Below are 17,964 nucleotides of genomic sequence, written 5' to 3' on the forward strand. Positions count from 1 at the left end.
GCCCTCCTGGGTCTCCGCCCCGCGTGCTCCGGGTTTATTGATGGACTCGCTGAGTCCGGGGCGTGTAGAGCAGAGCTGGAGGCCCAGTCCCCCGGCCTCCGTCCAGTCGCTGAGTATTTTCGCGCACACACATGCCCGCTGGTCCTGTCCCGGGGACACCATGCCTGGAGGAGCGCGTCCCGGCAGGGGACCACCTCGACGCTTGCAGCAGGTCTAGCACCGTGTGACCTGCGTTCTGCACCCGCCTCCGGCCTCTCTCGGCGCCAGTCTTTCCCAACGAGTTTCACCCCTCGCCCGCCAGACGTCAGGTCCTCACCCGGAACGAACCCAGCTCCAAAAAGCTCTGGGGGAAGGTGCAATGTCATAATACCCTGTTTCGCTCGAGTTTTTCTCTTCATTCTCCCAAGCAAGCAGCCAAAGGCAAAATGGTTTTAAAGGCAGCTTTATTTATTTTATTTAGTTGGCATTCGATAAACTGCACATACTGAAAGTGAAGAGTTTGGTAAGGTTTTCACATACACGTGCATCTGTGAAACTTCACCGTGAGCAAGATAGGGAATCTATCCTCTCCCAAAACGTCCCTTATAACTCCTTTATCCACCCTCTACTCATCCCCGAACAACCATTGATCTTTCTGTCACCAGATTAATTTTGATCATGGTGTTTTATCTTCTTAATATGTTTTTGGATTCATTTGCTAGAATTTTGTTCAGAAGTTTTGCATCTATGTTCATGAGATTTTCTTGTAAAATCTGTTTTCTAGTTTTGATTCCATAGGTGAAATTTGAAAGGATCTTTATAACTTGCCTTCTCAAAACATGACAACACACATACAGGAGACAGGATTGGACAAGGCTCAATTCCAATGAGGGCAAACTACAAGAATCCCTTAACCAAATCAATACATGTTCATTAAGAAATAAATGCGTTGGTGCCACTTCCTCAGGCTGGAAAGTTGGCTTCCCTATTCTTTGCTGGAAGTGTGGCTGAATCCCAACCTCAAGTCCAAATTGAACAACTCAGATGTAGTGAAAATCCAGGCAGATGTCAGTGGCCTCAGAACTACTTTGTTTTATTCCAAAAGAAAGAAAGGGAATGAGAGGATATCTGCCAGTGTAATGTCAAGGAGGATGTTGGCAAATTCTAGAGGCTGGGTTTATAGGAGACAGCCACCTAGCCAGGCCTCTGAATTCAATTTTTTTTAAAAGAAAAAAGGCTATTCAAAACTGTTCATCTGTGTCACGTTTGGTAATTATATTTTTAATAGAATTTGTTCATTTTGTCTAGGTTGTTGAATTTGTTGACATAAAGTTGTTCATAAGTGTTATCTTTCTATACTATACTTTTAATGTTTATGTTATTTATAGCAATACTTTTGTTCCTGATTTTGGTAACTTATGTGTGTCATGGGTGTTTGTCAATCTTCTCAAAGAACCAACTTTTGACTTTATTAATCTTCTGTTTGTTTTGTTGATTTCTGCCTTTCTGTTCTTATCCTTATTAGCATCTGTTTTCTTGTTTGGTACTGGGTATTGAAACTAGAGCCTCACACTTGCTAGGCAAGCACTCAACAACTGCTTGTTTTTATTTTCTACCTGCTATGGGTTTATTTTGCTCTTCCTCCCCCCTTTTTTTTATACTGGGGTTTGAACTCAGGGCTTTGTTCTTGCTAGGAAGGTGCTTTATCAGACCTCCTTTTTGGTTTCTTACAGTATAATATTAGGTCACTGATTTTAGTGCTTTCATTTTTTTTTAAATGTAAGCATCAAAAGTTATGAATTTCCTTCCCAGGAAATTTGTTTTAGGTTATATTTCATTGTCATTTAGTGTGAAAAATATTATAAAACTTCCTGTGTGATTTCTGTTTTGATTCATGGACTATTTAGAAGTTTATTTTCTCTTATTTGGGGTGGTGATGGTTCTGGGGTTTGACTTAAGTCAAACTTGAACTCTAGGACTTGTGCCATACTCCCAGCCCTTAGAAGTTTATTTCTCATTTCCAAATATTTGGCGTTTCTAGATATCTTACTGCAATAAGTTTTAAATTCCATTCAATTACAGTCAAAACATGCATGATTTCAATTCTTTTAAATTTATTGACTTGTTTTATGTTCCAGCTTGTGCTCTGTTTTAGTGAACACATCGTGTATAGTTGAAAATTATGTGTGTTGTGTAGTTGTTTGGTTTAATGACTATTAACTAGGCCAATATTAATAGGACATGGTGGTTGATAGTATCCTTTAAGTCATCTGTGTTTTTAATAATTTGCATAAAAATTTAAATATAGGTGAATGAGAAACAACAGGTTGACAATTTTATAATATAACACATAGAGAAGGTAAAAGATTAGCATTGATAGGCGTGGAGAAGTGCTGCTACCCAAAATTACTCTCTCCTGACTCTTCCTTATATTGTAGTTGTTTCCAGTTTCCCCAAAGCCATACCTAACTGAAGAAAAGAATGTGCATGCTGTATTTTTCCATTTGAATCTTGTTTATGCTATAAATTACAAAAATACCATGTAAAGAAAGATAATCTTTAACATGTGTGTCCTAAATATCCACAAACAGGGCATGCTTCGCTGGACAAATTGTAACTTCCAGAGTTCAAAATGAGATGTAACTGAATCTTTCAGTAACTCAGTATCACCTATTATGTCTCAGGCTCTCCTGTAGGAGACAGACACTAAGTAAACACAACATGCCAAAAAGTGAATGATGCAAAAATGAGAAGATATTGAGAAGAGAGTAGGCAGTATGTCTTTTGTATTCCTCCAGATCCACTGTCCACACCCTGGGGGACTGATGGGTTTGCACTTCAACAGGTTCCCTTGCCCTCCTGTTTCCATAGAGGATCACTATGTACTGACTGTCCTATTTAGATAGCCTTCTAGCTCTTTTTGGGTTTCTTTCAGGCCTAGGGATGGTAGCCAAACTCCATGATTACTATATGGTTCTGTTCCTTTTTGTGGTTTCCCTTCACTCTCCTTGTGTGTAAATTCAATTCTTTTCAAATTGTCCTAAGTTGTGTGTGCCCTCAGTTTCCTAATGGGACCCTCCTGTCTTTATATGGGTCTCCTGAAGTGAGAATAAGGATGACTGCTTATCCATGTGACTTAAACTGACAAGAAATCACCAAACTTGGAACTATCTGTGGGGTCTGAATAGGAAATGCAGAACTCTGAGGTGGGGAGGAGTTGGACAAATTTGAAACATGGAAAAGAAGGCCAGTGTGGCCTGTACAAGTATAGGAAAGGGTAAAGTCGGAAAAAAGAGGAGGCTGAATCATTTAGCTCCTTGTAAGGAGTTGGGATTCTTTAGTGTAAACAGGAAACATTAGAAGGTTTATACATAGGGGATAAGGTCTGTTTCATGGTTGAAAAAGATTACATTGAGTATTAAAGAATAGGTGTGCAATCACCACACTGGGAAGGCCACTTAGTAGACTAATACAGGAGTTCAGGCACGAAATGATGGTAGTGAGTGAAGTTTTGAAATACCTATGAGAAATGTCAAAGAACTATTTGAATATTCACATCTGGAGCTCAAAATCCATAGTTGGAGATAAAATTCAAGTCCTCCACCAGAGGGTTGGAGGAGATCACATTAAAAAGAAAAAAAAAGTGGTGAAGACACAAATTTGAGCAGTGGCCATGGGAGTTTCCCAAAATGCAGACCTTTGATGACTTGCTCAAAAACAGTTTTGGTGATAAGTTTGGATGCATCTGAGTGTGTTGAGGAGAAAAATGTGAGGAGCAGAAAGAAAGTGTGCACATTTCTGCCAAAAAGTTTTACTGAAAGGGAAGTGAAGAGGAATTTGGTAAAAGATCCTATATAGTAATTTATGTCCTAATGGGAGTGACCAGCACAAAGAACAACATTCAGAATTGATGTGTGGGGGCCTGGGGTCAGGGGAAGTAGGAAGCAGGACTGTGATTTCCTAATCTCTGTTGGAATAGAGATGATATTTAGAGATGCAGGCTATTTAAATAATTCAGCTCCATGTCATCTAATGTGGATGATAGAACTGGCGAATGTTTGTTCACTGGCAGTGGTATTCCTATGTACAGCTTCAAAACATTATAGTCCAGTTGGTAAAACAGATAATTCAGAAAATTAAATATTGATTACCATGGAATTTTAGTGTGAGCTAGTGGACCTAAGGGAATGCCTCAAAGAGAACTAAATAGAAGCGAAATGGAAGGGGAAGGTATAGTAGAAGCCAGCATTTCTCAAAATGTGGCCTGGGGACATTGGAGATCCCAAGAATCTTTTCTGGAGTTTGTGAGATCAAAATATTTTCATAATAGTACTAAGGTCTTACTTGTCTTTACCCTCATTCTTTCACAGAGTATAGTGTTTTTCAGACATTGCATGATGTGTGATAAGACAACAAAATTAAACACAGAAGCAGATACAAGAATTTAGATGTTATTTATTAACACAGAAATTAGATTTGAAAATATTAAAAAAACACTCAATATTTTGGGGGGAGGAATATAGTTATTGTTCATAAAGATACAGTATCCACTTAACATATATTAGGTTTTTCGTTTATTTTTAATGAATTAATAAGTAAATATTTTAAATTTTATCAATTTTAATATTGATACAGTAAATATCAATAGATAAAAGCCATATTTTAAAAGTTCCTTAGGAACTCCTGATAATTTTTAGAACCAGGTCTTTGTGTGTGTGTGTGTGTGTGTGTGTGTGTGTGTGTGTGTGTGTGCGCACGCGCACGCGTGTGCTAAGGATTGAACCCAGGGCCTTGCACATGCTAAATATGTAGTGTACCACTTAGCTACACATCCAGCGTGATAATTTTTAAAAGTGTAGTAGAGTATGAAGACAAAAGTTTTTGAGAATTGTGTTAGATCCACATATTGTGATTAAAAATATTGAGAAAAGTATGTGACAAGGCATTTCATTGATGTTGAAGTTAATACCAATTCTATGAATTAGACACAAAGTACTTTCAAGTTATTTTGTGTGAAAGATCTAAAATACTACATAAAGGAGAAAAATGGTCTGTGCTAGTTTTTGTGTTTATTAGCAAAAGCTACCCCTTTCCTCTAGCCATTTTGCTGCCATCTACCAGAACATAATGGTAATAAACACAAAAATCTAGGACTATAATGTGCTTATGCCCTTAGACTTATGCAATATACTGCTGGGTATGGCTGTCTTGAGTGCCAGCTGGAAGATTCTGTAGCAGTAGTTCTCAACTGCTCTGAGACCTAAAAGTTTTGAGAACCATTAGCATGAGCAAAAGTACAATGGTGGGCCAAAACACAGTGGGTTCAGAGAACAAGAATGCAAGGATAAGAGTAGAACAGATATTTTTGTTGGGAATAGTGGGAAATAAAATTTTAGGCAGAGTAAGGCCAGGCCTTTGGGAAACTTTGGAATTCAAAATAGGAGGCAATAGATAGTCATTGAAGGTTCTTAAGCAATAGTCTCCTAGCAATATGCAGCGCTCCAAGGAGCAGTGATTGGCAGGATGCATGGATGAACAGATGGATGGGTAGATAGATGGCCAGCCAGCTGGTAGCAAAGTGATCCTGAGAACAGGAGGCCAGGAAAGAAGGCATCAGATATGTTGATACAGTCTTTACTTTGTTGCAGACTGTTGGAAGGGAGTATAAACTTCAAATCTAGGTTTTAGACTGGAAAAATGGAATTCTCTGTGACTGCCTTGGTTATTTTTCAATTTTCTAGGGAGAACACAGATTTCTACTTTATTCCCAAGGGAAGGAGTGAGGTTGAGTTTGATTTTGAGATTTCTGGCAAAATCAACACACTAAGATCAACCTTAAAAGTTTTACTCTGCTGCCCTCTTCTGGATATTGCATAATTGCCAAAAGAATTCTACCAGTGAGTGGAGACTGAAATACTCAGCAGCAAAAAAAAAAAAAAAAAAAAGACATAAAAAGAAAATCACTGTAAAAAACAAAAAGAAATTTAGTCAAACAAAAAAGTAATATTAGAAATATTTTTAAATTTTGAAAATTTCTTACAGAAAAGTACAATGTAGGTTTGCCAGTTGTTAACATTTCACAACATTCCCCTCTTCTCTCACATATACATAATGCATACACATACATGTATATTTTTCCTTTTACCTAGAAGTAGATTCTAGACATTAGCTTCCCAAGAATGACATTTTTATACATAATTCCAATACCATGATCTCAACTTTAAAGTGAATATTAATTCAATATCACAAGTACATTATCCATATTTAAATTTCTCTGTTACGTGGCAAAAGCTCTACCACTGAGTTACACCCCAGCCCTCAAAGTTAATATTCTGAAAAGTTTTCAGGAATGTACCTTCTTAAAAATATCCAAAACCTATTTACAAGAGGTATTTTTGTTTCTTTTAACTTTGTTTTTACTTTTAGGTGATACATAAAAATAAAAATTATACATATCAATGAGGTATTGTGTGATGTTCCCGTACATGAATGCATTCTGGAATGTTCAAGTTAAACATCTTCTCAAACGTTTATTATTTCTTCATAGTGAAAATATTCAGAACCCTTTTTTATGGCTTTTTGAAATCTACAGTACATAATGTTGAATGTAATCATTGTACTGCACAGTAGTATACCAGGTCTTCTTCCTATCAAACTGTAACTTAGTAAGGTATTGATCAACCTTTCCCCACCCCTCTCTGCCCCATAGTCTCCCCGCCTTTGGTAAACGACTTATCTACTCTTAACTTTAATGAAATCAACTTTCATAGCTTCCATATATAAGACAGATCATGTGGTACTTGTCTTTCTTTGCCTGGCTTATCTCATAACATAGTGTTCTCTACTTCCATCAATGCTGTCCCAAATGACGGGATTTCATCCTTTTTTATGGTCGAAAATTATTTCATTGTGTATAGGTACCGCATTTTCTTTATCTATTCATTAGTTGTTTCCATGTCTTGGCTACTGTAAACATTGCTGTGATAAACATGAGAATTCAGGGCTGGGGAGTTCAGTGGTAGAGTGCTTGTGTACCAGGCACAAAACTCCAGGTTTGATCCCCAGCACCAAAAAGAAAAAGAAAAAAAAAAAAAGATTTCAGGAAAACTTGTGATCCTTAAATTAGTATTGCTCAGTAGAATGAAATAGTCTTTCTAGAAAATCATATTTCAAGGTCATATTTTCTAATAAAATATAGTATGATAGCCAGGAGTGGTTGACACACACATGTAATTCCAGCACGTGGGAGGTGGAGGCAGGAGGATCTTGTGTTCCAGGTCAGTCTGAGCTACATAGTGAGACTCTGTCTCAAAAATTCAGAAAAGAAAAAAATATGGTAATTAAGTCACAAAATAAAAAGTTCAACAAAGGAAGAGAATACTGCTGCATTCCCTTGGGGCTCAACTGGTCAAACTGGTGCCCCCTCACTGATTTTACCAAAAGAGGTGTATATCCAGGACAAAGACCTGGGGGAAGGGGAGTAAACCAGGGTGGCTGACATGAGGTAGGCAGACTCTGTAGTAAACCTATGGATAAGGGGTGGGGTGAGTTATAACTCTTTTGAAAATCCTGTCTTTGGGGAATAGCACGTGAAAAAAAAACCTAATGGCTCTTTAATATCTAGTTCTGTAGAGAGCAGAGGAGCTTCATTTTCCTGTATCCAGAGGCTGGCTATTTTATGCTTAGTATCCCTGACAGTATTTGGAACCTTGTTTTATCATAACTAAAGTTTAGTAAGTATTTATTACCTGATCATTCTTGAGCATTTTTGCATATATCGCTGGTTAAGTTTATACGACAAGCATCCTCTATAGACCACGTAGATTGTATGTGCATAGATAGTCCGTGTGTGTTTTAATAGTGAGCAGTTTCTTCAAGTATAGCAGATGTTACAACTTTACTTGACATTTGTTGCTGGGTAATTAAAATTTCTACTTCTGTTAAGCAGAATATGAATGTGTTTCTAGAATAGTTTAAAACACATTTGACATAGAAAAATAATGTGTTTTATAGGAAAATTTCCAGTTACTTTGTATAATTGTTACCTGGAGGAATACTGGTATTGTGTTATATCTGACTAAATAGTTCTAGCCACAAGTGTATGTGTGGGTGGTCAGTAGTGCTTAAAATTTAACTTTTAGTGATTCTAATTATATTATTGGTAGTTTTGATTAATTATGAAAAAAATTAACATGGGAGTTCAGATGTCTCTTTGACATTTGGCTGATTTAATTTCCTTTGGATATATACCAAGTAGTGGAATTCATGGATCATATTGTGGTTTTATTTTTAATTTTTTTGAGGGGCCTGCTTATTGTCTTCCATGTTGGTTGTATTAACTTACATTCCCACCAACAAAATGCAAGGTTTCCCTTTTCTTTTTAAAAAAACTTTAAAATTTTATTTTTGAATTATCATACATTAATAATATGAAGGGATTTCATTGTCATAATTCCATACATATATGCAGTATACCTTGAACATGCTCACCCCTCCATTATATTTCCATTCCCTTTTTCCTCCTCCCTTATTCAAACAGTGTTTGGTGGGTTTCATTTGTTGTCTTCATATGTGTGTGTGTAGCGTTCTTGCACCCTCTTCACCCCTCAGTATCCTTTCCTTTCCCTGTCCCCTCTCTTATTCCCCTCTCCCTCAGACCCCATATACATTCATGTCCCATCGTCATAATCTGAGCTGAGAACATTTGTCCTTTTGACCTTGGCTTACCTGACTCCAGTTCTATCCATTTTCTTGCAAATGACATAATTTCATTTCTTTTTGTGGCTGAGTAATATTCCATGGTCTGTATGTATGGTATATAATATTTTCTTTACCCATTCATCAGCTATTTCCACAGCTTGGCTGTTGTGAACAGAGCTACACTAAACATGGTATGCAGATATCTCTCTTGTATATTGATTTACACTGCTTTGGAATATATGTCCAAGAGTAGTATGGAGAGGTCATAAGATAAGTTTATTTTTGTTTTTTTTGAGGAACTTCCATTCTAGTTTCCACAGTGGTTGCACTAGTTTACAATGCCACCAACAGTGTGGCATTTTCCCCACTTGCTTGCCAGTATTCATTGTTACTTGTTTTCTTGGTGATTGTCAACTTGACTGAGGTGAGATGGAATCTTAGTGTGTGTTTTTGTTTTTGTTGTTGTTTCATTGGTGGTATTTTTTTGTGTGTGTGGTACCGGAGTTTGAACTCAGTGTTTTGCATTTGCCAGGCAGGCGCTCTACCACTTGAGCCATGCCCCTAGCCCAAGGCGAGGGTTTTTGTTTTTCATTGTTAGTGTAGTTTTGATTTGCATTTCCTCTATGGCTAAGGATATTGAGCATGGTTTTGAGCATTTATTAGCCATTTGTAGTTCTAATTCATTTGCCTGTTTATTAGTTGGATTGTTTGTTCTTTTGCTGTTTCATTTTTGAGCTCTTCATATATTCTAGATATTCCCTTATCCGTGGAGTAGCTGGCAAATATTTTCTCCCATTTTGTGGGTTGTCTTTTGATTTTGTAACTGTTTCTTTTGATATGCAAGGTTTTCCTTTTCTCCACATCCCCCACTGGCACTGTTTTTCTTTTTATTAATAGCCATTCTTACAGGAGTGAGGTGGTATCTCATTGTGGTTTTGCATTTCTCTGATCACTACTGATGTTGAGTTTTTTTCTCATGTATCTGTTGGCCATTTGGATGTCAAAATGTATATTAGGTCTATTGGTATTTATTTATTTAAGCAGTTCTGGGGATTAAACCCAGGGTCTTCTGTATGTTAGGCAGGTACTCTAACACTTGAGCCAAGTCCCCAGACCTTTTGTTTTTATTTATTTTTGAGTTAGGGTTTTGCTAACTTACTTGGGCTGGCCTTGAATTCACCATCCTCCTGCCTCTGCCTCCTGAGTAGCTGAGATTACAGGGATTTGCTACTACCCTTGGCTTTTGCACTTTTTTTTCTAGTTTGATAGGGACTGCGTTGAATTTGTAGATTGCTTCAGGTAGCGTGGGCATTTTAACAATACTTGCTTTCAATTCGTGAACATGGGATATTCCCCCCACCCTTTTTTCAGTACTGGGTGTGAACTTAGGGCCTCATGCTTGCTAGGCAGGTGCTCTACCACCTGAGCCACTTCGCCAGCCCTTCCATCTTTTTTGTTTTTGGTGGTGTGTTCTCTTCAGTTTCTCTCATCAGTATTTATACTTTCCATTACAGAGATGTTTCACCTTGCTGGTTAAATTTATTCCTAGATATATTTTTTGTTACTAGTGTAATGGGATTGTTCTGATTTCTACTTCAGATAATTCACTATTGATGTGACTTTGTATCCAGCAACTTTGTTAAATTCACTTATGAGTTCTAAAATTTTTTACAGAAATTTGAAAACAAATGCAGAAACACAAATGGCTTCTGAACTCAAGGCTGGATCATCTAGTTTGAGTGACTATATGAGAAATGACTACTAAGTAAAAATAAAGACAAAACATGGGAAACAGCAGCACACAACCACAAGGTACAATTGGAGGCTAACACAGTAGAGCTGACTAAATGATTTCTTGGTGCGGCTTGAATTGCAGAGTACTGAATTGTCTCACTTGCCCATTTGTAAAAATGAGTATAGTCACTGTGCTCCCAAGTATGCCTGACAGATAGTAGCTGCTGAATAAATCTTTATTCTCTTTCCCAACAATTTAACATAAGACAGTTTCTGTGTTATTTTATATGATATAAAAATAGCTGAATTAACAGAATGGTTTGATATATGCAACTCAAGAACAGTAGTAGCATTTATGTGAACGTATGTAGTTTATGTCAAACCATGTAAGATAGATGTTAAAAAGATGTATAATTTCCATTGGAGATTTTTAAAAAGATCCTATTTTTTATAAGAAGAACTTATTTTTGTCAAGACGTCCTCAGATGTTGATAATGGGAGAGGCTGCATGTGAGGGGGTATATATGAGAAATCTCTGTGCCTTCTACTCAATTTTGCTTTGAACCTAACTGCCTTAAATAATCTATTCAACTATTGTATGATCCAGAAATCCCACTCCCAGGTATAGATCCAAAGGAAATGAAATCAGTATGTTGAAGAGACTCCCATGTTTATTGTAGTACTATTTACAACAGCCAAGACATACAGTGAACCTAAATATGTATTGGCTGATGAATGGATAAAGAAAATGTGGCAGATACACACAATGAAATACTATTAAGTCATAAGAATGAAATCCTGTCATTTGGGACATGGTTGGAGCTGGAGGTTATTATGTTCATTGAAGTAAACCAGGCACAGAAAGACAAGAACTGCCTGATCTGATTTCTGTCATATATGGAATTTATAAAAGTTTATCTCATAGAAATTAAGAGTAGAAAAGTGGTCCCCAGGGGCTGGGGAGAGTAGCAGGGGCAGGGGCAAAGTACAGGGAGAGGTTGATAAGGTTGTAGTTATACAGAGGTTCTGGTATGCTATAGTGCAGGAGGGTGACTATACATGATAATATACTGTGTGTGTGTATTTGAAAGTTAGTAAAAGATTTTGAATGATTTCACTGTAAAGAAATATGTTTGAGGATATAGGTGTTTATCCTGATTTGAACATTACTATTTTGATGTATCAGTTAAAAAGATTTATGTATCCAGACTTACAAATAATAACAAAATCTATTAAGAAAAAAAGCCTTAGTAAGGGCTTACAGGGATGACAGTCCAGGAGTTGGAGTTCATAAAAGGACAGCAGCTGAGTAGGGTGGGGATCAGATTTCACCAATGTTGGTTACATAGAGGAGAGAGGTTGAACTAAGAACATGGGCCAACATAGGAAGAATGATGGAAGAATGAATGAGAAAAGATTTACAAATTTGGAAGTGGGAAAGCTTGAATGAGCTCTATTGGTGTTCAATCAAATTGCAAGATTGGTGTGAACTCATGGCTTATACGTGTGGCATATTCATTTTTTTTTAATGTGTCAACTAGGTTAGCTTTTTTTTTATTCGTTTATTCACATGTGCATACATTGGTTGAGTCATTGCTCCCCTCTGCCTCCCACTCCCCCCTTAAGTTTATGTATACTATTTTGTGTATGTGTGTGAAACTGTGTATGCACATGTATATATTCTAGCCATATAAGGGCCTGGTAGTAGTGGTATAGTATCTAACACTCAGATCTTGGTATTTATCTTTTTGCTTTTTTACATGACTGTTTATATTCACATTTAAATAATCAATAGAATTGTATTTAGGTCTGACATTTTCCATTTGTTTTCTATCTGTACCATCTGTTCTTTATAATCATTTAATTCCCCTTTTCTTCTTTATTTTGGGTTAATTGAATATTTCTTATTTTTTAAATACATAAAACCATAAAGTTGTATTAATGAGGTACCATGTAAAGCTTGATGCATATATGCACTGTGTAGATCTTGTTTTTAAAATTCTATTTTCCATTAAAGAAGTTGGGGCTCTTTGGAAAAAATGACTGCTCTAAGGACCAAAGCAGACGAACACACAAGATGGGGCTGAAGGTATGGAAGTGTTCAAAGAGTGATGGTCTGCCAAGGACACAGACACTGCCAGCTCTCAGAAGCTATTTACTGGTCAAATCTGTGACAATTTGAGCAAATACATGACATACATAGTGGGAGAAAAGAAATCTCTTCCTAACAGCAAAATGCCAATTGAGAGACTGTATAAGGAATGAAGGAAATTTTTTTAAAAAATCACCATTTGGCAACTGTTGAGAGTAATGATTCAGGTGAGAAAGCTAAGAGCAGACGGCTAGCACTAGATGAGAAACAGGATATTTACGTACTTCCAAAGTATTGCCCCACAGAACACTTAACATAAGGGTTTCTATGGGACAAACGGCCTGCGGATGCCTCCGCTGTGACATGCAGAGAAGAGCACAGCATCACTTCTATGATGTCCAGCCCAAACTGATTCTCTGAATCCAGTCATGAGGAAGCACCAAACTCAACTGAAGGCCTTCTATAAAACAATAACCTATAATCATGAAAAATTCTAAGGTCATGAAGATCAAGGAACAACTAAGGAACAGTTCGGGATTGAATGAGACTCAAGAAACATGATACTAAAAGCAACATGTGATCCTAGTTTGGATCTTCTTGCTATAAAATAGAACATAAAATTGGGCAGGTAGAGAAACCTGACTAAGGCCTTTGGATGAAGAGTGTGAAGAAATTATTTGTGGTGTTCTTGCAACTTTTTTATGAGTATGAAACTATTTTTTTAAAAAAAACAAAAGTGGCAATTAACTTTTGTTCCAAAACTTTTATTTACTATAAAGACAAAACACCAAAATAGGTACAAATACTATAAAATTGGTTCATGGGGTAAAAATTTTAATTAAAATATCTCAATATATTTAAAATAACAAAGGATACATTTAAGCCAAATTTTCTTAACCCAGAGATTTTTTTTTTTTTTTATAACATTTGCTTACACAGTAAGGTGCTAATAGAAGTTAGCCCTTAAGCCCTGGAAGTCTTAGGAATCATAGTCACACAGCAAATATAATTTCATTGTGAAAGTGAACTTTGGTAGAAGAAAAATCTATAGGACACCTGAGGTAGTAGAAACTGGAATAAACAGCAGTAGACGTTATTTACAACTTGAGTACCAAATAACATTAAGAACAAAAAAAAAATTACACAATACAAATTTCAGTCCAGCTTTGATCCAAAGAAAATAAGAATATTATATCACATTTGCATTGAAAACAAAACAAAGAACAAAAGACCACAATTACCAGCAAGCTGAGGGAACTGAAAACAAACTCAAACACAATGGATTTTGACATGTGGAGAGAGTCTGAGTTTGAAATGTGGTGGGCATGATGATCTACAAAGTAATACTGATTAGCTGAGGTTCCTCAGTTTACACAGTTTACGTTTCTGTCAGACACAGTATTAATCTGACCAATGATCTTCCAGTACATAAAATGGCAAGAGTGTGTCCTTTAAAGCTTGCACATGAGAGACTTGGAACAATCTTATTAGAATTATGAAAATTCTAAGTAGTCAAAAAAATAAAAAGAAAAAGAAGATAAAGTCAAGTACAACACAATTAGAGCTACCAAATTTCACATTTCTGTACTATTTTGAACTCTTCAAATATCGCCAATCTTCCAAAACAAAGGAATGTAAATTTTCACTAAGAAACACATTCACATAAAAAACAAACTGCCTTTTAAAAATTATACGCAATATATCCCTGTAAACTTATCTTGTAACTTATTTCACTTCCAATTTGTGTTGTACATTTTAAATGTATTCTGTATAGCTTATTTGTTTTATCCTGAGTCTTTGAGAATAACCAATTTTATTTCACACTGGCTGCTGAAGAGTTAAAACTTAACATCTCTTAAGTTGTATAAAATAGTTTAATCAGAACTTGATTTAAAAGACTCACAGACGCAAAAAAAGGATAAAAGAGCTACCATTCTCCTTCAAGATTCCATGCATCTGAATTCGACTCTTGACCAAAGCCATTAAAGCAACTGTAAAGTCTAAGGAATCATGTGTAAATGAAATTCAGTTTCACTTTTCTTTCTGAACATTTCCCAAATCCACAGCAAATTTATTGTTTAAAAATATTACCAACTGGTAGCTGATAATTAATTTTTGCCTATCAGCCAGGCCTAGTGTGAAGAGATGAAGATGCATGGTAGAAGGAAAAGAGTTATAATCAGTGGTAATGGTGAGTGGTGGATTGTGACATACACAGTAAGACTTAAATGGTGTGAAGTTTCCTACCGTTTAGCAAAAGAAACTGAAACATTAAAAAAGCTCAAATAAATTTCAAGGTAATCTTGCTCTTGGCTGGGAGCTGCACCACAGCTGATATTCAGTGAATTATATTTAACCTGCATAGTAAGAGCAGTGACTTACTCAATATTTTATTATATTCCAATTTAAAAACAAAAATAAATCTGTATTTAAAAACTCTCGCAATATCAAGATATTTAATAAACTCAAGTTCACACCTAGGTCTACTTTTTTTTTTCTGGTTTGAAGAGATCACCTTTCCCTGAATATTAACACAAATGAAGGTGAAATGAAAATACAGAACCATAATTTCCAAAAACGAAATGAATGGGCCAACAGTAAAATGCACAATGAACCACAATTGCCTAGGCAATAAAAAAACAAAGGCCAAGTGTGGGTCATTAAGAAGTCATTAACTTTAAAAATTATTTGTACACTGCTACTCAGAGCATAGTCTGACCTAAAAGAGGCAGATATTGATTTTTATAGCCAGTGACAAAAAAACAAGAGACAAAAAGTCCAAACAAAAACGAAACAAAAAATGGAATTGCAGAACCCCCTGCTTGTGATCACTATATGAAATGGAAGAATAACTGACATATTAAAATAGATCCTGAGCCCCTCAGCCGCTAATATTGCTGAAAAAGTGCTCTAAAAACATAATGCTTCTATTATTTAGTCATGCAAGCTTCAATGCTTTCCTGTTCATGTAGGGCCAGTTCTTTGAAAGGCACGGTTTACAGTTTCTGCACAAGTTGTGGACTTTTGCATACTGAGCTTAGGTACAGATCATGATTTGTCAATCACATACTTAGGTAAGGGTTCCCCACTGGCCTCATTCATAGCTGTTCAGTGATATGAAGACCAGCAGATTATCAATGTGGTTCCCCACAAAAGTTTTTTTTCTTCTTATATATAAGCATCCTGCCTCTATTATAGTTTATTTGTATAACTGGCTACCATGTAGTACGGAAGACTGGATGCTTCAGTAGCTCCCTTGACGGAGGTCTGTCCTGAGGTTGAAGTTCTAAACAACGAAGAGCCACATCACGTAAACCGGGAGACAGGTGTGAAGGTATTGATGGAGCAGTAGTTGCACTAGCAATCTGCAGGAGAAAAAGCCAGAGTACTGAGATTTTCCACAGTCACAAGTTTGGATAAAGAAGTATAGGTGCATTATTTCATGGCCCCTGTCGGAATGTGCCTGTGTACAGCCTGACATTTTTTCTTCAATATTGGAAAAATCCTAATTTTTAGTAGCAAACACTATGAAGAAATAATTTTGATAAAGAGGTTAAGAATGAACCTAAATAATTTTTTTCCTTTTTTTTTTTTTCTTGGCAGTACTGGACTTGAACCCAAGGCTTCATGCTTGCTGGGCAGGTGTTCTGCTGTTTGAGTCACAACTCTAGCCCAGAATTTAAATAATTTATATCTATCTACTTAATCCTAGTCACAAGAAAACTCTCCCTTTCTCTCATCTCAGCAATTTCTTAAATGACTTGGGTTAAAAAATACAAGTAACATAAAGTCCTCAAAGGTCTGTGATTATATGCTAAAATATACTCAGCTGATACAGATACATCTTACATGCCACAAGAGGAAAAATATGAAAGAAAAAGTGACATCCCTTCCTCCTCTTCCCAAATGTAATTGCTGCTAACAATTTCTCATGTTTCTTTCATGGGGAAAAAGGCCAGCATGTTCACACCTTAGATTTTCTTTATCAAATGCCAAAGAATGGATCGTTTTATATACCTTGCTCTTTTTACTTATTAGTATATCTTGTAGTACTTTCTAAATTGACACCTATAGCTTTACATTACTCTTAAGTTTGTGTATAGTTTTACATTGTGTGGATAATTTAATTGCTTTCTTACTGCTGTATACTTTTTAGGTCAGTTTTGAGTACTACAATCAATACTGCAATGAATAAGCTTGGCAATTTTCTATAGGTAAATCTAGAGAAAATTCCTAACAATGGGCACAGGTGAGTCAAAGACTAAGTACGTTCAAAATTTTAGCCCTTACTGCCAGACTGCTCTCTCAAAACAGGTGCTATAATAATTTAAACTATCACAAAGAGCACATAAAGTGTTAAGAGAAAGCTGTTTTCCTATCTATTTGTGGTGCTTCTAAAGATCTGAGTTTACTAGAAGTTAAGGAAACTGCAAACACTATGGTATAATTCTCTTTAAACTCTAGCCTATAAAACAATGCAATGAAATATGTTAAATATGAACTGTGCCAATTTGAAACTCATTTTCATTTGTTTTCAGGGTTTCACAAAACTTGGGAAAAAAAATATCCATAAAACTTTCAAACTGATCCTAGTCATGAGTATGTATTGAGCAACTTCTGTAGACTTTAAAAGAATACAATGAATCAGCAAGCTATAAATGAGCCTCCAGGAGGCTCAGTTTGAAAAGGGACGTAAGACAGGGACCTAGATATGAGACCATCAGGAAAAAGTATCACACACGCACACACTGAAGTGCTCTGGGAGTCCAGGAAAGAAGTAGAGAGGGTGTGTGTGAAGCAACACTCATGCAGAGGGCAGCACTGGCTATGGGCCTTAATGAGAATCAGAATCTGAATCGCATAGAAAAGGGACATGGGAAGCATGGAAAAACAGGAAAAGAGAACAGTAATGCAAAACACTGTTAGGCAACTAAGGAAGTTATGCCAGTGTGGGGAGAACTGAACTGAAGGAGGGCATGGCAGGCTAAGTGCCTGGTTAAAGCCCAGACATAATTCTATTTCTAATAATCTCATGAAGTAGGTGCTATTATTGCATTTCTTATTTTACAAATGAGAAAACAAATGGTAGATATGAAGTGTTCTTCCTATGGTCATGTTGTCAATTAGGGTGGGCAGGATTTGAAACCAGATCTGTGTGACTCCAAAGCTCGTGCTTTTAACCATAATCACATGTAAACTTAAAAGTTAAAAATTTCACCATTATACCATTCTGTGGTGCAAATAGAGACAGTGGATTTAAGAATAGTAAAAAGGTACTTAAGACTTGGCAACTGACACTGTTTAAGATTTAAAGATATAGAAAATAGTAAATTAAGGACTGAGAGCATGGCTCAAGTGGTCGTGTACTTGCCTAGCAAGTATAAGGTCCTGAGGTCAAATCCCAGTTACCCCTCCACCCCGCCCTCCCCACACAAAAAGAAAATAGTAAATCAGATTTT

At 36.4% G+C, this 17,964-nt stretch overlaps 1 protein-coding gene across 5 annotated transcripts in view; it reads right to left on the reverse strand.

Moving 5' to 3' along the window:
- Window positions 1-13,248: 13,248 nt before the first annotated feature.
- The window catches only part of Map3k1 (mitogen-activated protein kinase kinase kinase 1), a 76,346-nt gene continuing 71,630 nt past the window's right edge, over window positions 13,249-17,964 (reverse strand). For 4 of the 5 annotated variants that reach the window (XM_074077482.1, XM_020178118.2, XM_074077481.1 and 1 more), the window contains exon 20: window positions 13,249-15,870. In XM_074077482.1, coding sequence (XP_073933583.1) covers window positions 15,721-15,870 — 150 coding nt within the window. In that variant the 3' untranslated portion in view covers window positions 13,249-15,720. The remainder of the gene's footprint in view (window positions 15,871-17,964) is intronic. The other variant, XR_012449167.1, reaches the window with a different exon arrangement.

This window comes from Castor canadensis, chromosome 6, assembly GCF_047511655.1.
Source record: "Castor canadensis chromosome 6, mCasCan1.hap1v2, whole genome shotgun sequence".
Lineage (NCBI taxonomy): Eukaryota > Metazoa > Chordata > Mammalia > Rodentia > Castoridae > Castor > Castor canadensis.